Source organism: Penicillium malachiteum (assembly GCF_028827825.1).
Source record: "Penicillium malachiteum strain IBT 17515 chromosome Unknown utg000002l:1.0-8849297.0:1.0-8852440.0, whole genome shotgun sequence".
Classification (NCBI taxonomy): domain Eukaryota; kingdom Fungi; phylum Ascomycota; class Eurotiomycetes; order Eurotiales; family Aspergillaceae; genus Penicillium; species Penicillium malachiteum.
The window spans coordinates 5,510,274-5,532,076 of NW_026643095.1; the positions used below are offsets into that span (position 1 = coordinate 5,510,274).

Below are 21,803 nucleotides of genomic sequence, written 5' to 3' on the forward strand. Positions count from 1 at the left end.
CTCAAGCGCTTCTTTAGCTGGGCTGGGAGGTGTATATGACCTCTGTTTTAACAGCCTTTTGATTGATGAAGCCTGTCGTCGGATATCGGTAGGCTTATATGGTGTATGGGGGGGTAAAGTTGCTGCTTCCACTGCTAGGGGGTGGTGTAGGTGTACGTAGCTTTATATCAAGCTTCTCAAGCACCCGCTGTGAGCTAAGCGGGATTAAGCCAGCTGCTAAGAAGCTATTTGAAATTGTAGCTGGCTTATAAGCTTGGTCCCGGGTAGATAGGTATATAGCAAGAAAATCAAGCTTATCAATGTGGTGTGTGCCATATCGAAGCTTCTGCTGGATAGCCTGCCCATAGATATGCTTTATCACACCAAAACACCCAACATCAAGAGGTTGAAGAAGATGGGAAGAATGGGCTGGCATACATAATGGTAGAACGTGGTTTTCCTCGCATATTTGATCAAATTCAGGTGTCAAGTGGCTGCCATGACCATCCATAATTAAAAGCCGCCACTTTCCATACACACGTGTATTTGTATATGGTAAAAAGTGATTCCGGAGCCAATTCAATGTGATTTGATTGGTAGTCCAGCCATTATCACTAACATCTAATTGCCAATCAGATGGTAGGTTTTCAGCCGAAAACCAGGCTTGGTTAAACATCTTTGCTTTAAAGATGATATATGGTGGCAGTGCCCATCCACAACTGTTGATTGTCTCAATAGCAGTAACCCATTCACGATTTCCAGATGTAAGAAGGTGTCTTCTTCCATAGTACTCAGCACGTGTAACAACATGGGATGTACTTGTCATACCCATAGCAAAGCCAGTCTCATCAAAGTTATAAATATCCTCATTAAGGATACCATATGTAAGAATAGCTTGCTGCACACGGTTAAACCACTCCGTTATAGTAGCTGGATCTTCACATAAAGCACGCTTATATTCATATCGACGTGATAGACGTGTCGCAAGCTCAGGTGTCCGTTGGATATAATTATATACCCATTTGGTCCCAACTGTCTGCGGGGTGGTCTCTCCACGCTTTGCAAGTAATAAATTTGCCATCTCTCGTACCATAGACTGTGTAGGTGCTGCCCCACGTGTATCCATAGAGAGTATCCATTTCTGAAGTGATTCCTCTTCTAATTGGGTCAATTTATGACTATTTGCGCGTGTGGTTGATCGGGGTGTCGCGCCGTTACAGCGGTCGCGTAGGGTAGATACAGCGACGTCATATAGGCGCGCAGCACGTCTGAGCGTCAAATTTTTGTCATTTTTCATAGCTTGTATAGCAAGTAAAAGCTTTCCTTCTCGGCTATCTGATTTTTCGGCCAAGACAGCGTGCTTTGGTGGCATGGTTGCTGGTTGAAGATCGCGAGTTGTGTTTCGCGGCCGGAAATTTGGTAGGTGTGCGGCCCGCTTACATGTGCGGCTCGCTTACGGGATACGTTAACGTGATTCCCGGTCGAGCTGCGCACCCGGCCGAGCTGCGCACCCCATCTAAAATCGCGTCTTTCTACCACCCTACCTAATTCAAACACCTACCATGCCACCAATTCGTAATATTTCGGCCGAAAAAAAATGTCGAACAAGAGGGCAAGGTTTTATTAGCCTTACAGGCTATTCAAAAGGGCCAAATCAAGTCTCTTCGCGCAGCGGCCAGGCTATTTAGCGTGCCTGAGTCCACACTACGCAGTCGCGCGCACGGCATTCAATCTCGCGTCGATACACGCCCAAATGGCCATAAATTGACCCAGTTGGAAGAGGATCCGCTTATTGAATGGATTATCTCTATGGACTCCCGTGGAGCGGCGCCTAGGCCAGCTACTGTACGAGATATGGCCAATATTCTACTAGCTGCGCGTGGTAGCCACCCCCCACCAACAGTTAGCAAGAATTGGCCATCAACCTTTATAAATCGACGCGAAGAGATTCGAACACGCGTCTCTAGGCAATATGACTACCAACGTGCTCTAAACGAAGACCCTAAATCAATCCAAGCATGGTTTACAACTGTACAACAAGTTATCGATAAGAATGGGATCCAACCTGAGGATATTTACAACTTGGATGAGACAGGCTTTGCGATGGGCCTTATTTCAACACAGACGGTTGTAACACGGCAAGAATACTACGGTCGGCGAGCTATTGTACAGCCTGGGAACCGTGAATGGGTGACGGCAATTGAAGCTATCTGTGTAGATGGTTATTCATTACCACCATGTGTGATTTTTAAGGGAAAGGTTGCTATTGCTAGTTGGTTCGATAACCTACCAAAAGACTGGCGGTTTGAGGTCTCAGCTAATGGTTGGACTACCGATGATATTGGCCTACGTTGGCTTGAGAAGCTATTCATCCCATCAACAAATTCACGTGTCCGTGGCCGTTTTCGGCTATTGATTCTTGATGGCCATGGAAGCCATCTCACACCTCAATTTGATCGAATCTGCTCAGAGAATAACATTATACCTCTCTGCATGCCACTGCATTCTTCACATCTTCTACAGCCACTGGATGTTGGCTGTTTTTCTGTGTTGAAAATTACCTATGGTCGCTTTATAAGTGACCTTGCACGTACAGGCTATAACCATATTGATAAGCTTGATTTCTTAGCTGATTTTCAACGTGCCCGGCTTGAAGCTTTTAAACCAGCTACTATCCAGAATAGCTTTATAGCTACAGGACTAGTACCAATTGATGCTGAAAAAGTTCTTTCTAAATTGAATATTTCGCTACGAACACCTACACCACCAGGCACTCAACCAGGCAGCCGAAGCAGTCAATTTTCACCTAAGACACCTAGAACTGTGGTCCAGCTTCAAAAGCAAGCTTCAATGCTTAAAGATCTTCTAAGACAGCGATCAAACAGCCCTCTAAGCCCATCGAAATTGATGCTAGATCAAATCATCAAGGGACACTGTATATCGCTACACAACACTGCGCTACTAGCACAAGAAAACGCCAATTTACGTGCAGTGAACGAGAAGAAACGACAGAAGCGCAGTCGGTCAACTAGGCAGGTGCCATGTGAACAGGGCTTGACTGTTGAAGAAGGCCTGCAGCTACTCACGCAGCTAGAATTGCCAGTAGAAGCACCTGCGGTCGAACCACACACCCAGGTTGAATTGCCTATTCAGCCGAATCAGCCAGCCCCCAGGGCTCAGCCTAGGTGTAGTGGATGTCGAGAGGCTGGCCATCGGATCAATGTATGTAAAAATCGTATTTATAACTGAATTTATTCGCATTGGGTTGAAATATTTGAATTTGAATTTGTCTAATGGTGGTGGGTGCGCAGCTCGGCCGGGTGCGCAGCTCGACCGGGAATCACGTTAATGGCACCCCAAAACGCTTATGTAACCGACACCCAACATTAAGATAAGACAAAATAATTCAATTTTTAGGGGGAAATTCTATGGTTTGATTTTATACCCAATTCGCTAAGAACTTGAACATTCTTGGGAATTTCTAAGCTGTTTTAAGTATGTGAGATGGTATAATACCATAGGTAGGTTAAAGCCTGAACTTGGAGGGCTGCAGTGGTCCACCGGCGTTAAATAAGTCTGAAACTGGAACTCCCTCTTTTGATCCAGACAGCCTAAATAAGCCAGTACTAAACTTTGAATATATATGAATTGCTGAAATAAAGAAAATAAATAAAACTATGTTAATGCTTTGTGAATAATTTGCTTTGGCCGAATCAATCTCAATGGCTATAAATTCAAGAAATGTTAATAGCATAGCATATGCACATGTGGCAGAATAAAAATTGGCGTTTCAAACCTATTGATTACATAAGTATTGGGGCGATACCCAAAACAGACTAGCGCGTAAAATCCACTTAACGCGGTCACGTAAACGCGTCGACTCCGTTACTCCGTTACGCTCGACTCCACCCAGCAAATCGTGTCTCGGCGTACGCTTTCGATCTGATTGTTCGTGAATGCGATGTATCGAATTGGGCCCGTTCTTCTTCTCAATTAGCCTCGAATACCCTCGAAACGCTTCAAAGGTTGACTGCATAAGCCCTACCGTCATTCCGCCTCGCTGGCTCCGACACCCCTTCATTTCCTGCTGCCTCACAACGACTCGTGATGGCGAGCATGGACTCAATCTACTCGGCCACTTATAGCAGTGTAAGCCTTCTCTTTCCTACATTTCAATCTAGACTTGATCTGCATACCACCTGGCCACTCTCTTTTTGCCGACGTTCCTGGAGCTGATATTCCTGCAGGTACCGGTGTATGAACTCAAGATTGATGCAGATAGTGTGATGAGACGGAGAGAAGATGACTGGGTAAATGCGACACATATTCTCAAGGCTGCCGGATTTGACAAGCCTGCGAGAACTCGAATTTTGGAAAGAGAAGTGCAGAGGGGAGTTCACGAAAAAGTCCAAGGCGGATACGGAAAATATCAAGGTATCTCGTCTATGGACTAGGCTTCCGGGCTCAATTTGGGGCAATCAATTTAAGATTGAACTAAATCAACTAACATGTTCTCATTCCAGGAACATGGATTCCCCTCACTCAAGCTCGCTTGTTGGCAGAGCGCAACAACGTCCTGGCCAAACTTCTGCCTATTTTCGATTACGTCGCGGGAGATCGCAGTCCTCCACCCGCCCCAAAGAATACTTCCGCTTCCTCGAAACCCAGGGCGCCTCGCAAATCTGCGAAAGCCAAAGAAGCTTCTGCTTCAGCGTCGGCATCGGAAGCCTTCTCTGTTATCCCGGCAAAACCAAAACCAACTCCACGAAACATGGGACCTCCGACCATTCCTCACGAACAACAATATGAGATGAGTACCACATTCGATGACAACGAGTCCATTGAACAAGCAGCCCTCGAATCATCTTCCATGGTTGCAGACGAAGATATGATGCAGTTGTCCCAAACTGGAGGGCGCAAGCGCAAGCGTGGTGTGAATGATGCGCCCGCCATGTCTATTACTGAGCAGGAACACATTATGTACGGAGATGAACTGCTGGATTACTTTATGACTGTCGGCGATGCACCCCAGGCTACACGGATTCATCCTCCCCAGCCTCCGGCCCATTTTCAAGTTGACCGTCCCATCGATGAATCCAACAATACTGCACTGCATTGGGCCTGTGCTATGGGCGATCTGGAGATCGTGCAAGATCTCCTCCGTCGGGCAGCGAATCCGAAAGCATTGTCTATTCATGAAGAAACTCCGCTTGTTCGTGCTGTGTTATTCACGAATAATTACGAAAAGCGAACTTTCCCAGCCCTTCTAGATCTTTTGCTGGAGACTGTGACCTTTCGAGACTGGTTCGGTGCCACCATCTTCCACCACATTGCCGAGACCACGAGAAGCAAAGGTAAATGGAAAAGCTCCAAGTACTATTGCGAGATATTGCTGGATAGCCTTTGCCGCTTCCTTTCTCAAGAGGAACTTGAGATGCTTCTGGCCTGTCAAGACGATAATGGTGATACTGCCGCCCTTGTAGCTGCTCGAAATGGAGCTTTCCGTCTCGTGAACATGCTTGTTGCCCAATGTCCTCGCTCGGGCGATCTGATGAACAAAAAAGGCGAAATGGCGTCGAGAATGTCACATAGGACTCATATCGAAGCTGAGGCTAATCCTCCTGCTCCCTCGTCTGTCACTATGGCAAATGATCAGTTGGACGGTGAGGCAACGATTCCTTCAGATCGTCAAAACATTGCAGAACTTCCGACCAATTCTGCCGTTACCTCGATCCTTCTCTCAAAAATCAGCACTATTATGGCTGAAGCAAACAAGAAACTTGCCGTCACTTATGGCAACTCCAAGATGAATCAACACGACTCCCACGATATCGCTGACCCCGAGGCACTCTTTCAACAGCTTGAGTCGGATCGCGAGAAGATCCAGAGTCTTTTAGCCACACTTGCTGTTAAAGAAGCTGAAAACGAGCCTATCGACGCGCTACGCGAACGCTACGAGAAACTACGCGTCGACTATGAGTCTCTTCTTGAACGCGTCCAACACGCCCGCCTCGTACAGCAATTGGCTGTTACTCCCTTGCCGCCAAAGGTTCCCGCGACCGACCCCTCCTCACTCAGCAAAGAAGAACTGCTCACTCGATACCAACTTGCTCGCGAGTTATCCACGGCACAGAAGACGCGTCGTACGGCTGTCCACGACCTCGTTCAACAGACTGCAGATGCTGGTGTAAGCACCAAATACGATGTTCATCGCAAGCTGGTTGCTCTAGCCACTGGTTTGAAAGAAGAGGAGCTTGATCCCATGGCGGCCGAACTGGCCGACTCGCTCGAATTCCAGCGCATGGGTACTACAGATAAGGCCGCGTCTCCTGATCCGGGTCACCGCCGACTGCCTTCCCAGATGGAGTCCACCACGCTGCCTTCTGGTCATGTACATGTGGATGCTTAATCTGCCCCGGTAGCGTCTGTTGGTTCGTGTACCCATGGTACCTTTTCATGAATCTCCTTTTTACTTCTTCATTTTCGTACACTTCTGGCTTGTCCTTGCATGTCCAGCAGATACCCCTCTAACGTTTCTGACATGTTTTTCATCAGACTTTTTCTGATGGCATTTTTACCTTCTTGTCCCTTTTTTTGACCCGGAGTTTTTTCTTCGCTTATTGTCCCCTCTCCATTTATTATTCTTCTTGATCTGTCCTCCGTCAAGGCAGTTTGGGGCTTGCGGGGAACCTGGTTCAGCCACTATGTAGCTACTTCCTGTGGTCTTTTTCACTTCATGTCAAAACATTCCATGGAGGACTTAACAACAAATGAAAATTTATCTATTATTTGACTTTTTATCCTTTTCTCGACTACTATACTCTCTGTAGTGTCACTGTTTCTTTTTTTTTTTTGATTTGCCACCATATACATGTCATCATTCGATGAACCCTTCCCATTTTAATAGAAGAATCACATCTCCACCGCCACTCAATAATGACCAGTGTGTCACGACCCATATTGACACGAATCTACGTAGATCATAATCACGCTAAAGCCCCATAAACCAACACACAGAACAATATGAACCCCTCGAATAGTACACCATTCATGTCATGATCAAGTGTACTATCACACATCGGAGAGCCTCCGTCAGCGGTTAAGGGGCATCTATTGGCTGCAAGCCCCAGTCTTGGCAGTAACGCCGGGCGGCTCCAGGGGAATTGTGAGACGAAGATGCGGACCTCATGAGGAGGCACTAGCACACCTTCCAACCAATAATAACATCGGGAGATGTGATGGGCATTCTGGACTAGAATGGGCTCATCACGCTTTGGGCGTGTATTCGTTGGTGATTGGATGTTGCTCCCTAATCCCCCCCAGCTCCCTTGGTTCAATGTTCTCAGCCCTGGGGTCAATGGACTAATCGACTGGTCAATGGGAATAAATCGCTTGTTGGGTGGTCAAGGTGTACTCCGTGGTACTCCGGATATCTGGATCTTCGAATCAGAATTCATACTTCGTAAAATCATGCATACCAGCCTGGAGTAGATGTATGTACTCCATAGTAGATCAATGTTGGAGACGAGACATCTGGCTTCCATATAATCTGTATTTCAGCCCAATATCCAAAAAAAAAAACTGATTTGTTGTCCTTTTCCCCTTTTTTTCTTCCCCTTTTCTCCCCTCTCTTTTCTCTCCTCTTTCAATATTTTAATGTTCTTCTTTCACTGGTGATACAATATCTTGGAACATTGACTGGTTCCGTTGTGGGCCTGAGGCACCCACATTGGCTTTCATCCGCTTTTCTTCTTCTCCTCTTCCATTCTCTCCTCTCTCCAACCTCCATTCTTCTTTCTTTTCTTTTTCTTCGCATTCTTTCATTTCCCCGGTTGATTGGGATCCAAAAAAAAAAAATTCTACTTCAATAATAAGTCGTCAAAAAAATAACAAAAAACCCACCTCCCACAACCCACCGTTTGCAAATAGTTCGTCTCCGCGATTCGTTTCCGCCCCTGAAGAAAAAGCATTGTTTGGGAGATTCGATTTGTGCTCCAAAAGCCCCAAATCCACAACCCACACGATCTTCGCATCTCGCATTTCCATTCTTGCATCCTTCGTGCCTGGGGCCAATTTCGTTTCATCTTGCCACCCTCTGTGATTATTACCAGATCTGGGTTGCTTGGCTGATCGTGTTTCGGGATCGCTTCATCCCCCTCGAGATACCCGCGTCATACCGCATCTATTTTCACTTCACTGGGGACTTGCAGAGCATCTCCCCTTTTCGTCTGGTGCTTCCTCGATAGTCTTTATTTGACTATTCGTCTAATTCACTTGCTACAATTTCCCATTTGTGTTGAATTCCCGGTTCCTCGGCTTCCGCTACCGAGAGAAAAGAGAAGAAAAAAAAGAGAAAAATAACAGATCCACACACAACACTATCATCATCATCACCACAACAAACCTTTCTATTGTACAGCTTGATAATACTGGCTTCACTTTTCCTTCGTGGTCTGCATTGAGAGTCTGTTCAGCAGCATTATTATTGCATACCTTCGCTTGTGGTCCGTGACCTAGAATTCTGCCTAACGAACCTTCACGCACGGATTTCGTGATTCAAGAAATCGCGTCGTCTGAACCCCCACGATCACTGCTCTCAACTGGAAACCTGGAATCTTCTCTTGGTTTCTACATACCTTTCTTCACTTAGATTTTTCATAATCATCTAATTCACTGGGAAAGCTTGAAGCTTCGTGGTTGATCCCAAGCTCGCCATCCCACTTCGTTCTCGGATACCTTACCTCACTTCGACCCGACTGTTCACTCCAAGCCTTTGCACATACCTTCTCTCACCCATCTCACACCTTCTTCTCGAACTATGAGCATGGACGCTGGCGGTCTAGCTCAAATGACGTACAACAACTCCTTCAATAATGGCAGTTCCCTCGGAGTCCCAAGCTCTGGCTTCGCCTCCCGGGGGAAAGGCTCTCACATCAAACGCCTGAGCGTACCTCCCAAGATCGCCACTATCGATGAGTCGCAGGCATCGGCCTCGATCGCAACCCCGCGCACAAGTCGGTCACACCTTTTGGCCGGGCTTCGAACCGCCCCCCGATCCGCAACCATTCCTTCGCAGCAGCAACGTCACGCCATGGACAGTCTCCGTATGTCGGGTCACCGCGAATCCGACCGCATTCCTCAAACAGCCACGGGAGCTGGATTCCCGCAGCACACTTACGCATCGCATAACATGTATTCGCAGGCGCAGCCACAATCGCAGTCACGACAACAGCATCGCCAAGGACAGGGCCACAACCAGAACCAGAGCCAAAGCCACAACCGCCCCATGTACACTCTTCCGGAGCAGGTGCTTGCACCTCCCACGCTTGACATTGGTGGTGGTGAGGTGATGGACGAGAATCTCTATGCGGAACTGATGTCCACCAATCTCTTTCTTGCTGCGCAACAGCAACGTCTTCAGCAACAGCTGATAAACGTTACAGCGGCAGCTCAGCAGCAGTTTCAGAATATGAACCTGGGGATGTCCCTTTCCCAGCAGCAGCAACAGCAGATGCATGGACTGTCGATGCCTAATGTTGGTTTCTACCAACAGCAGCTTCAACAGGGTGTTCAGCCGGTTGTACAGCCGGTTCCAGGTCAGCCTGGTCTGTTCTCTGTCTTCAACCCTCTGACTGGTCAGCAAAGCTACGTGATGGACAACAGCTCGCAGGAAGATACTTCCTTCCACGGAGACAATTACCCCGCCGACCTCCAGGTGCCTCAATTCCGCGCTGAGATCTCCCCACCTGCGGACTCTACTTCCTCGCAGAATTATTTCTCCCAGCCTGTCTCTCCTCCCACTGGTTCCCCCTCCCCACCCACGGAGTCATCTGGCGGTGCATTCCGTCGGAACCACCGCAAGTCCCCATCTTTCAACCCGACGGTGAAAACGACTATTGATACGAGCAAGGCAAATGCCGGATTCGGTCCTCGATCCGCTGTTTTCCCTCCTACTCCAGCGACTGGAACCTTTGGACCTGGTCAGGCGCGTGCTGGCGAGCATCCTATCCGCCAGCCTCGAGGCCCGCCCGCGCTCGAGGATCTTTTGGCCAAGCCCACTTCCAAGCATGAGGGAAGCAAGAACTTTGCGACTCGGCAGCGACGCCGTGCTGTTCACAACCTTGTTCGTGCTGGCATTGAGCGTCGTGGTGATACTCGCAGCTATGGATACAATAGCAGCGGTGGCACTAACACCCCCGCGAGTGAGAAGGAGTTCACATTCTCGGATGGTGATGATGCTACTGTGCGTAGTGGTAGTCTCTCGAGCAAGCCTAGCCTTGGTAGTTTGCGTGCGGCCGCCAACGGTGCCATTGGCTCCGAGCGCAAAGAGAAGTCTGGTCGCCGGTCTCTTCCTGAGAGTCCCTTCACGAGTGTCTCTCCTACCAGTGAGGACGGATACTTCTCAGCCAAGTTTGCTGAGGTTCGTGCTGAGCAATTCTCTTCGCACTCAGAGGCTTCCTCTCCTTCTGTGGCGGCTGTCGTTGCTGGCCAGGGCCAGGCTGCCCAAGGACCTGAGCGCCGCAAAACTCCAATGCTTGTTTTGTCCAGCGCTGAAAAGCGCAAGACTCCCCTCATGTAATGCCGACCATCATGTGATAAACCGATTATGACCTTTCCATTATTCCATTCTTAGTGCAGGCCTTCTTTTTGCCTACTTTTTTTCCCCCTTTGCCTTTCAAGCTATTCCAAAACCTTTGTTTTCTTTCCACCTTCCAACCTTCATTCCATTAGAGATAATAACTCTCTCGAAGAGCCTTATTGGCTTACCATTCATTCGCCTGGTATCCTCAGCTCTGGCAACTTTGACATTGCCAACTTTGATGTGTGCGTGTGTTGCGATGACAGATTTCGATCAGTCTTGATTGACTTTTTCTTCATCCTCTTCTTTTCCTCTATTCTTACACTTTCCTTCAAAGTGTCTATTTTTCCTGTATGCCCTTATGGGGGTTTCATTTCATTTCATTTTTTTTGAACATCCACTTCTGTGGTTTGATCAAGCTCACGCTTGCAAATGAAAATTTGCAGGGCCCGAGATGATCGCGACGTGTATAGCCGTCGCCTACTACCTTCACTTGTTCCTTTTTCGGGTTTCTGACGTACATCCGGTTATGTACAGTCTCACCCACGGGTCCCTTGTACCCTCTAGTGCAATACATGGCTCTACAGCCGATATTACAAAGTTCTGGTATTGTGCATAAGACTTAACATTCTAAGTGTATTCGTCAGACTTGTAGTCTCCATCTAGGTACCATATATTTTGTCCCATAATCGTCTATGTGTGTATAAGGGTGACTTTTATACTCCTGGGTACGACTGATAACTTGGAACCCTCCAGCTGGAAACAGTCTCGTAGTATTTCCAGCATAGCTCCATACCAACGAATCGAAACAGTCTTATGTAGTAGTGACCAATCCAATCAAAAACACTCAACGTAAAGAAAGAGATTCAAAGCCATCCTCGTCTCACAGTTCCCACGTGGAAAAACAAAACGCCCAAGCTCCAAGTCCTGCACCGTGGCAAGAACATGGCAACTCAGATCAGCAGATCCATCCACACCCAAAGCCTTGGACTTGGAACCGATCCTATAGGGAATAGATAAGATTGCGCGGTTGGACGGCAGATGCATAATGCAAGATTGCCTGATTAGAGCCTTGGAGGTACATGGTAAGTCTCGGGTAGAGGGGAGGTTGGATTGCCGAGTTCTTCACGGTTTGCCGCATAGGTCTTTGATTGTACCTGGTACTTGGTACTTGATTTTCCTTCTAATTTCGGTGCTGGGATGAGTGTCATTAAGATTGATTATTCCTGATTTCTGGTTTTCTTTAGGGATAAGAGTTGTGCTGTAGGTAGTTTGTCGTGGATTCATATTATGGTTAGGATGAATCTAGTGGAGATGAATATATCAGATGCTAATAAGTTAAATTTAAGATCAATACGAACTATTCAAGTTACTAGTAGTTAATCACTTCAAGTAAGAATGGTATTGATAGTAGTATTTAGAGTGTTCTTAGTCAATATTATATTTGTTACTAGTACATATGGCCTATCGAAGATAAACTCCTTCATAGGAACGCTTCAATCTTGTCTTGAATATGAGTTCAAGAACAGACGCTAGTAATATCATGATATTTATCAACTATAAGAGCAGTCAGATCCATAGGACAAATGAACATATGGGCATCGGTAGAAGTTTTAAGCTTTGCTCATGCCACCTGTACATTCTACCCAAGCATTATGAAAGTCAAAGGTAGAAGAAAACTACTACTTTCAAAGTCAAACTCCACAAAAATTAAAGACTCCTTCCAAATCAGGGCGTAATACTGCATCAGCGTAGTGATCGTTATGCGCATTCGCTGTTATTGTCCGTTGCCCTAAACTTCTCTTCTGCAAAGTCCAGGGGATCCATCCCCGTCCTTACCAAGCCTGGAGGCTTTTCTCAAGTAGCAGTAACCTGGAACTGAGATTTCTGTCTGACACTCCAGGTCAGATCAGAAAGTACAAAAAGAAAAGAAAGGTAACAGAAAAAGAAGAGGAAAGATCTAGACACCTCGGGCCGAGAACTCAAAGCCCTCACGAACTCAATTCAACTTGAACGGATTTTTAGACTTTGGCAAGATGTTCTCAGTAAACTCTCCGCGTGGAATGTGCACAGAAATGGTAGTTCGAGATACGAAGATTCGTGTGTCTACTGGTAAAGGCATGGCCATTGGGTCTGGGTCTTATGGCGTTACTAGTGCTCACGTTGATGAATGTGACCTAGATCCACTATTATCATTGCTTATGGGAACTGCTCATGTGGGAATTGATGATTCTGCTATACACAAAGTGTAAAGGCGATCGTGACTAGTAACATGTTAGAATTCAGGAGGTAATGTAGGTGTAAACCGGAGATATTCACCCCGGAGAATGCAGTACAGAAACTGTTCGTATGTTCAATATTAGACTGTGGTAGTTCAAGAAATGCTAGTATTTTTGGATCTTTAGATCGCAAGATCCAAAATAGGGAACAGCCTTGACTGGATCCATGGATCCAATATTATATTGACTTTCGTACATGCAGATCTATCGGAGCGAAACGCCCAATGAATGGACCACTGAGTATGTACAACTAGTCTTAGGTCTCAGTAGAACATCAGGTTGCTATTAGGTCCAAACTAGACACCACAACCCTCAAGTTGAAAGAAAACCAATCTATCAGTCTCAAATGCTCAGTTTTGATCTAATTTTGATCTTCCTTCTTGCTGGTTACAGTCTTAACCTGGTCAATTGTACATATGCAAAGCAGAGAAACCAGCGTTAGACATCCCTTGTCACTATGACGGGCTCTGCAGCCACAGATTAGGTATTGGTCCCTGCGTCTTTCCAGGTTGGACCGACATCCTCGGTAGGTCCAGCTAGTGGAGGGGCCGTGTGACCTGAATAGGGGGCAAAAGGGTACCTAGGTGACACGGGAAGGTGGTGCAGTCGCATTGCTGCATTGAGGTCCGGATGAGGGTGGGGAAGCTTGCGTACATCCCAGGTGTAGAGTTCCCCAGAAAAAATGGAACAAGCATATGAAGGAACCTGGAACAGAAGAAGTGATACAATGAATCAAATATGATAGATTATTCAAGTAGACTTGAATATAATCTGATTTTTCGTATCCTCGGCATGCCGAGAGAGTAGTCTCGGGTGTGTATCCGTTCGGCGTAGGGATAGCTGCATACATATCTCATGCAAATATTATCATTTGATTCGTGTTGGAGGGATCTAGGGCCACTGGAAGTTTATTCAGGATTGGTAATCATGTCTTCAACCTGTACAAGTCTCAAATCTAGGCTTCTTCAATCTGGGACTTGGCCCCTGCGGATGGCTGTGGGTGACACAATGACGAAGGAGCTGCGAGGCACTGGCTGACATCATTATGGTGTTCTGATGAGAGCGTTTCTCAAATGCTTCCTGCATCTTCCCTCAACTTGAATGGAAATTCAAGATCTGGGCATGTGCATACCATCAAACTACCATCTGTGGCAGACTTAAGTCATAGATGAGTCATGGGAGAGAAAGTGGCGGGAGACTACAGAGGATTCACATTTAATAAAGTTTTCATCTGTTTATTTATTTATATTTACTAGGATTATTGGATCAAAGACTAGTACTGTTTCCGAGTCAAGTCTAATTAGGCATGCGGACCCACGTATGCTTCGTCAGTTTGATTATCTGGCTACTTCTTACAGGGAAATGAAAGGGTGAGATTCCTTCCGATGGTGTGATTGATCCATGAACCGAAATAAACATTGGAACATTTGAAAGTACCCAGGTGTACGCGTATACCGTGTTAGGATGGTCTTGTCAGGAACAATGCATTAGGGATCGTTCCCCTGTCGGGTGATTTCCAACAAGTCCCAGATACAGCATCTGGGTGAAATCGGAATTGACCATATGTATCTAGTCCTTGATAAGAAGAACACGCGGATCTCTACTTTATCTCTATGTATAGCTCATTTTGAAGAATCTTGATGTCGGGTTTACTCCTCGCGCCGGCTCCACCCCGGGATTCTGCAAACCTTTTCTTGACTACGAGTACGAGTACTTTGTTTTGGTTTTCTCAACGATCTCCCAAGAATTACTCTGTATGTGCCCAATATGTGTAGAGATGGTGATTGTTTGAACCATTCTTGTGACTTGTGGTACCTCATGGTCTCCGTGAAACCAGAATCGTTTACTAGCTCTATTACCAACGAGCTCGGACTCACTTCTCCTTAAGTGCTCACCTCACTGCTGACTCGTTAGACTGAATTCCCAGGATCCAGGAGACTATGCTGATCCGGAAAGCTTCGATAAGCTACAATCCAGACTGTCGATCTTTCTGTGGCGATCCAACCTAGTGGTAGATATGGGTCTCCCGTCTCGGAGTATACCCGGACAATGGGATGTGTGAAGAAGGGTGCACTTGACCGTGTGTCGTGACTTTCGTCCAAGCCTTCGATCTGGGCATCTAGCACCGAATCCCGGTGATTTATGATTGTGGCAAATCAAAAAATAAAAATAAAAAATAAAAAAAAGTTGAGAAACCGGCACGGACGGCTTTCCCCCCCCCCTCCCCGACTCCAGGTACATTGTCTCCTTAATGCTGGCGGGGAAGGGGGAAGAAAAGAGAAAAAAATAATAATAATTAAAAGACGTTTTTCTTCATGTGGTCTGTGTATTTTCCAACTGGATGACAATGTTCTTTTTTCATAAGTCTGTCACCAGCCGCATAAGAGGCCAACTTGAAGCTACAGTTTTCTTGGTGCTCACGATCTATTTGATACATGTACGAGCTCGCTGGTGCTCTCTTTCTCAACTCTTGATTTTATTTTATTTTGATTCTTACAAATGCCATCATCTACCGTTTCCCAGATTTCTCAATGAATGATGTTGTTTGTGACATAATTGTCATTCCTGGCAGCGGGCCTTCCCTCCAATTCTGTCTGCCTGCCCTAACTCTCATAACGCCCCGACGTATGGGATAGACTCCCTTGTGGCCACCGTCGTTGATTTGTTACAGCTGCATGAAACAAGCTAAATAAGGAGAGCTTATCCAGTGAGCTATCATTAGAAGCTCATGTGGGTTTCCCGGGAGAAGATCTCCCTTCTCTAGTGGATCATGATCTCACATAACTGACCCCCGTTGCCAGGTGACAATCTCCTCTATACGAACCAAACCACGATTACACCAATATTCGAAAATCCATTGAATTTGCATCGGAACTGGTGGGGTAAATAGGAAACACTGATTTTAGAGGGGCTTTGTATATCGGATTTAAAAGAAAGTAACCTTGATATCAATATCACAGTCATGGCTGGGGGCTACTTCGAGGTACCTGTGTCAAGCCGCGCAAGTGTTTCTGATATTGGGACAGGGTCAAACAAAATATCTTCAGTGTCACATCAAGCATCTCTGCCCCTGCCTGATGATAGCTTGCAGACCCAGCAGGCGTATCAGGACTTGAAATCAAACGGTGCTGGTACACAGGGCAGGCATCGGAATGCAAGCATTCTGAAAACCACCAATCGTGTCAAGTTTACTGTGGATGAACCAGAGCAATATGCACCCACTATCGGAGCTACGGGCGAATCCCGACTGGACCGAAGGGGTACTGTGCTCCCTCAAAGACCTTTACCCACTGCCAACATTCCATTCATACAGGAAAAAGGGTCCGTGAACCTACCTACTGTACCCTCACTGGACGAAGAGAGCTCCGGCGCGTCACCCGATGTCACCGGCCTGGTGATCGACCAGCAGACAAGCTCATCGGGAAGCGGAAGAGAAGATGAGCTCAGCCTTAGTACAAATGACAAAGGGCGGACCTTATCATATGCGCAGGAGAGGGTCCAGCGGCTAGCATCCCTTCTAAGTTGCCCCCCAAAATCTCCGAAATCAAGCCCTCAACCTAGCCTGAACTCGTCGATTGCGTCCCTTCCGACTGAGGCAGTAGTCTTTCCCTCCGAAGATGGGGATGAAGTTCCTATGATCAGCTTCCCTGAGAAACAACAACTCTTCGACGATATTACTGCCGGTGAGGATGATGCGGGTTTCGTAAATGGACGATTTAATCCTCGCACATCCGAAGCTTATAACCTCGTGCGACAAATGTCCCAACGAGACTTCTCCTTTTTGACTCGCGTTCGTCCTCCATCTCCCGGTCCTCTGTCCGGCTCGGTCATCCCGGTCGAGGACAGAGATTCCGAGAGCTATGTCGAACGACCAACCCATTACCGTGGGGGTGTTCTATCCTCCATTCTAAAATTATACGATGGCCAGACTGGTGGACCTCCACATTATCATCACCAAGAACGGGGCCGGTGGGCTCGTTCCAGGAAAGGGAGTTCATCTGAGTTCAGTGGACGTGGATTATCTCCTGATCCTATCTGGAAATCACACCGGCCAAGGAAGTGGTACGAGAAGTCACCTAGCCAGTCTAGTAGTACACTCATCGGTTCATCAATCAAGGACACATCTCCCATTGCTATGCTGAAGCGATCTCGCAGTAGCGGAGCAATTGGAGGCGTGGCACGTCGATGGGCGAAACAAGATCACTTTGAAGACGAAATCCGAATCACGGTTCATATTGCGGAAATATTGACACGCCAACGATATCTCATACGACTTTGTCGTGCTCTAATGAAATATGGAGCTCCTACCCACCGACTGGAGGAATACATGCGGATGACGGCTCGGGTCTTGGAAATCGATAGCCAGTTCTTATATTTCCCGGGATGCATGATAATCTCCTTTGATGATGCCTCTACACATACGACAGAGGTGAAAGTCATCCGTGCTAGTCAAGGCGTTGATCTTGGTAGATTAGCGGACGTACACGAGATCTATAAGGAGGTGATCCATGATGTGATTGGTGTGGAAGAGGCTATACAACGGCTGGACGAGACATCCAAGAGACCGAACAAGTACCACATGTTGGTCCTAATACTTGCTCACGGCTGTGCAAGTGCGAGTGTGGGCCCATTTGCGTTCAATGCGCGACCAATTGATATGCCAATTGCGTTTTTACTAGGATGCTTACTTGGCATCTTACAGCTTATCCTATCACCGAAGTCAAGTCTATATTCCAATGTCTTTGAGATCTCCGCAGCGGTCTTGACATCCTTCTTGGCGCGTGCTTTTGGAAGTATTCGATTTCAGGGACATCCTCTCTTCTGCTTTTCTGCGCTGGCACAAGCTTCCATCGCTTTGATTTTACCTGGGTATACTGTGCTATGCGCCAGTTTGGAACTCCAGTCTGGCAGTATCATCGCGGGCTCCGTGCGTATGGTCTACGCAATTATCTATTCCCTCTTCCTTGGATTTGGAATTACCATAGGTACAGCTGTCTATGGTTTACTCGACGCTCAAGCCTCGAAAGAGTATACATGTCCTCCCAGCCCAATCAACAATGAGTATCTCGAGCGATTTCCATTTGTGCTGATGTTCACAATATGTCTGGCTATCGTGAACCACTCAAAGTGGAAACAAATACCCACCATGATGGTGATATCCTTCGCAGGGTACGTGGTCAGCTACTTCAGTTCAAAGCGCTTCTACGCCAATACCCAAGTCTCGAACGCGCTCGGCGCCTTCGTTATTGGCATCATGGGGAACTTTTACAGTCGACTTCGTCATGGTCTTGCAGCAGCTGCAATGCTTCCTGCTATTTGGGTTCTTGTCCCATCAGGTCTTGCAGCGAGTGGGTCCTTAATCTCAGGGATCACCTCCGCAGAAGAAATGACTCGGACTCCGTATGCAGTCGTGAATAACGGAACACAGGGCTTTGTCGATGCGGCGAAGAATATGACTGCCGCTGAAGCAAGCCACCAGAGTTACGGCGTTGTTTTTGATATTGCGTATGGTATGGTCCAAGTTGCTATTGGTACAACTGTGGGATTATTCCTGGCTGCTCTTGTCGTTTACCCATTGGGTAAGAAGCGCAGTGGACTGTTCAGCTTCTGATCTAACTCGTCGGCACTACTTTCGAGGTTCTTCCATCCAAACCTTCCACACCCTATATTCCTCCTTGGATTTGCTTCCTTGTTTTTTCAGCGAGTTATCTTGGACATTTCGCATCTGCGTATTCCCCAAATGCCCTTTAATACCTCGAACAGCAATCGAGGCGGGGGCTTGTTGCTGTTTTCATTCTCAAATTACATTTTTGCACGTCTGGTCATCTCCTACAGATGAGATATGGACTATCCACCCTTGTCCCATAGTCATTCCATTCTTTACTCCCGTCTTTTGTCTTTCATACACCAATCTCCCTATCTATTCAACTTTTCGTCCCTCATCGACAAAGTCTGTATCGACTCCCGTCCTTCCGGACATCCCAGTCCGGACATACATAGAAGATACGATTCTACGAGTCACGACAAAAATCATCGAGGCCCACTTTTGCGCTTCTTTCTTGATCTCATCTGATTTTATTATCTCTGGTTTTCTGTTACTCTCTTGTGTTTGCCATTTTTGCTCTTCTTTTTTCTCTTATGGTTTCATAACTTGGCTTCACTAGTTCTATTGAGAAATTGTTCGTCTGTCGCATGTTGCGTCGCGCGTTTGGGGGTCCGCTTATAGCATCATGATGTTTGTTATCTATTCAGTATTGCTGTTTATTATGTCTTGTTTTGCATTGGGTAACTTAAATCTTGAATTGAATCAATTATTTGCTATTTGCTATTTTCTTTACTTTATCACTTCTTGCTCTATGTACTATGCGGATGTATCCAGATGTCCATGTCCATCTGGGCGTCTTTAGTACATCAATCAACAACGTCAACGAACTTGAAATGTTGAATGGTAATATAGTGCACATGTGATGTCTGCTGAAAATACCCTCAAAACTTGAAACAATACCTACAGTATGTACTACAACTAGTATTTTCCCATAGTTCATGGATGTAGATATTCAATGGATTCGGAGCTATAGCACTCCAGCCTATGGTAAGGTACAACAATCGTTGAGACAATAAACAAAAAAGAGAGAACACCAGATTCAATCCCTCACACGGTATATTAGAAACATCACAACACCGAAACTCCAGTGCTTGCGAAACGAAGTGCAATGCAAACCCACCCAACTACCTTCATAATACGCCTCTGTCCCAGCATCGGACGGAAAAACAATGGCTCGTCAAGATCATCATAAATCAGATGGGTTATCTCCAAAATCTCAGCTACCAAAGCCGAGGGAAAGAGATATAGAAAAGGGAAAAGGAGGTCAGGACGAATAAGAAAATGGAAAAAAAAAGTCGCTTGAAAGTAATACATTCGCCCGTTCACTAGCCTATCATCGTCTTTCCACCCGACTTAGCGCTCCAAGAATAATGCCTAGATCCTCACGCGGCCTTTCAACTGGTGCCTTTTGTGGACTCTGCTCTCCGTCGTCGCCTTCTATTGCGAGTCGTCGCTGGGTGTTTAGCGCGTCACGCTCTTCCAGGCGTTCGGCACAGACGCGAAGTATTCGTGATGAGACTGCGTCGGCGCTTGAACGGTAGAGCTCAATATCGTGGATTCCAGCGGCAAATGAATCCATTGTGGGTGCAAGACTAGTTGTTATTTTGGAAAGGCGGGAGGAGACGGCGGAGGGAGGAATCGGTGGTAGGGGTTGTGACGAGGAAGTTGAATCATTTGACGGTTGGGACTGGACCGTGCGTGAAGATAAGGGTTGTAGAGATGCAAGGATAGCTTGCTGAGAGGGGTCGAGGAGGGAGGAGTCGATGTGTTGAGGTGAGTTTTTGGGGTATCGTTTGGAGGATTTGGGGAATTCTGGAGCAGCAGGGTTGATGGGTGGAATTGGCGGTTGTTTAAGAAGTGCGTTCAGAGCTTGTCTCTCTTTTTGAAGCCTGTTTCAATCAGATTAGCGATGGAATTCTTGGGCCATTATTATGGGGTATTGCCATACTTGTGTATTTGCTCCTCCAATTCCTTGATCTTGTCTGTATTCTGCACATTCCTTGGATTCGGCTTCTTCACAATCACGGTGGGTGGGTTGAGGTCCTCCCTGCTGAACCAGTTTGAAAGATCCGAGTTTGAAGAAAAGTCCTTCAGTAGCTCATCCTGGATGACTCGAGCTAAAAATCTATTAGTCTCACTCCTAAGAGGTTCCTGTAAATTTGGTGAAATTACCTGCTAGACGCGCACTCTGATCCTCCTGCGAGTACTTTGAGCCAGAAGGCTTTTCTCCTAATGCACGCGTCGCACACCATATGAGAAGCTGGCGCATTCGTCGCGGCTCTGGTAGACCTTCGTCAGCAATGTGCTTATAGAAATCAGCAGTGCCAACTTCACGGTGCGGTAATGCTGTAGCAGAGAACACAGATTAGCTTCTCTTCCTCAAAATCTCTAAAATCAAATAAACCCGTACCATTAGAGGCCCCTGAGTCAATCAAAGAACTGGCTCTTCGCCCCCGCATCCCCAAACTGCTCCGCCGCCGACCCTTCGCTGATTTCGCGCCTCGAAATTCCTTGTTCCGCTGAATAACTGGTGTGTCCGATGTGGGCAGAGGCACCGTTTTACCCGCTGGAAGCTCCGGGGATCTGAACCCATTATTTTCAATTGGTTTTGAACGAGCCGGTCGTCCCCTCTTTCCCTTCTTATCATGTTGCGCATTCGCAGGAGACTCATGGTTCCGTGATGGACGTGTCGAATTCAATTGATGCGCCGCTTCAAGCTCGACGTCTGCCGTATGAGCTGTCCTCTTTGGTTTTCTCGTCGGAAGTTCTGTTGATTTCCCCTTTGCTGGTACCGCACTAGATCCCCCATTTACATCCTCTGCTGGTCGTTTCTTAGGTGGTCGGCCCCTTTTCGGTGTAGACTTAGGATGCGCATTTTCCACATCTGAGTTTGGATTCTCTGAAATCGGTTCAACGGATGCTCTGGGTCTCTTGGTAGGTTTTCGGGAAAACCGAAATCCTTCTGAATCCTCCTCGTAATCTATCAACAAGCATGCTGTTAGTATCTTGATTTCCCTGGTGACTACTCCTTGCCAAGGGTGAAGGCGCCACTCACTCGCTTTCCGTTTTCCGTCGTTGTTCGCAAGTTCTTCTAACCCATTTTGCGATGCGCTCAGTCGTGTTGCTGGGCGTCCTCGGCCAGAACGCGATTGCGCTTGTGTGCCCGCCATTCCAATTGTCCCCAGCGGTTCGCGGCACTTTATTTTCGTGACAGGGGCCGCTAAAACCGCGATGGTCATGTCAGGAGGGGGTCACGCGGGACCTTGGGTTGAGTATGATGGGGGTTGTGACAGACCCCTCGGTAGATGAATCCCCGGGGGGGGTTAATATTGGCGCGTTTTCCCCCTCTATTCCAAGCTGA

General features: G+C 46.9%; 4 protein-coding genes across 4 annotated transcripts; 3 read left to right on the forward strand and 1 right to left on the reverse strand.

The window, feature by feature from the left end:
* Window positions 1-4,086: 4,086 nt before the first annotated feature.
* N7483_005026 (putative APSES transcription factor) lies at window positions 4,087-6,388 on the forward strand (the record flags this gene model as incomplete). Its single annotated transcript, XM_057088463.1, has 3 exons — window positions 4,087-4,128; window positions 4,227-4,413; window positions 4,503-6,388. 3 exons carry the CDS (start codon window positions 4,087-4,089, stop codon window positions 6,386-6,388), a joined length of 2,115 nt encoding a protein of 704 aa, XP_056948292.1.
* A 2,409-nt stretch (window positions 6,389-8,797) lies between these two features.
* On the forward strand, window positions 8,798-10,558 carry N7483_005027 (uncharacterized protein; the record flags this gene model as incomplete). Its single annotated transcript, XM_057088464.1, has 1 exon — window positions 8,798-10,558. One exon carries the CDS (start codon window positions 8,798-8,800, stop codon window positions 10,556-10,558), a length of 1,761 nt encoding a protein of 586 aa, XP_056948293.1.
* Window positions 10,559-15,799: 5,241 nt separating this feature from the next.
* On the forward strand, window positions 15,800-18,448 carry N7483_005028 (threonine/serine exporter family protein; the record flags this gene model as incomplete). The annotated part of the gene is made up of 1 exon (XM_057088465.1): window positions 15,800-18,448. One exon carries the CDS (start codon window positions 15,800-15,802, stop codon window positions 18,446-18,448), a length of 2,649 nt encoding a protein of 882 aa, XP_056948294.1.
* A 1,327-nt stretch (window positions 18,449-19,775) lies between these two features.
* N7483_005029 (Mis12-Mtw1 family protein) lies at window positions 19,776-21,681 on the reverse strand (the record flags this gene model as incomplete). The annotated part of the gene is made up of 5 exons (XM_057088466.1): window positions 19,776-20,331; window positions 20,391-20,559; window positions 20,615-20,788; window positions 20,853-21,422; window positions 21,498-21,681. 5 exons carry the CDS (start codon window positions 21,679-21,681, stop codon window positions 19,776-19,778), a joined length of 1,653 nt encoding a protein of 550 aa, XP_056948295.1.
* Between the last annotated feature and the right edge of the window lie 122 nt (window positions 21,682-21,803).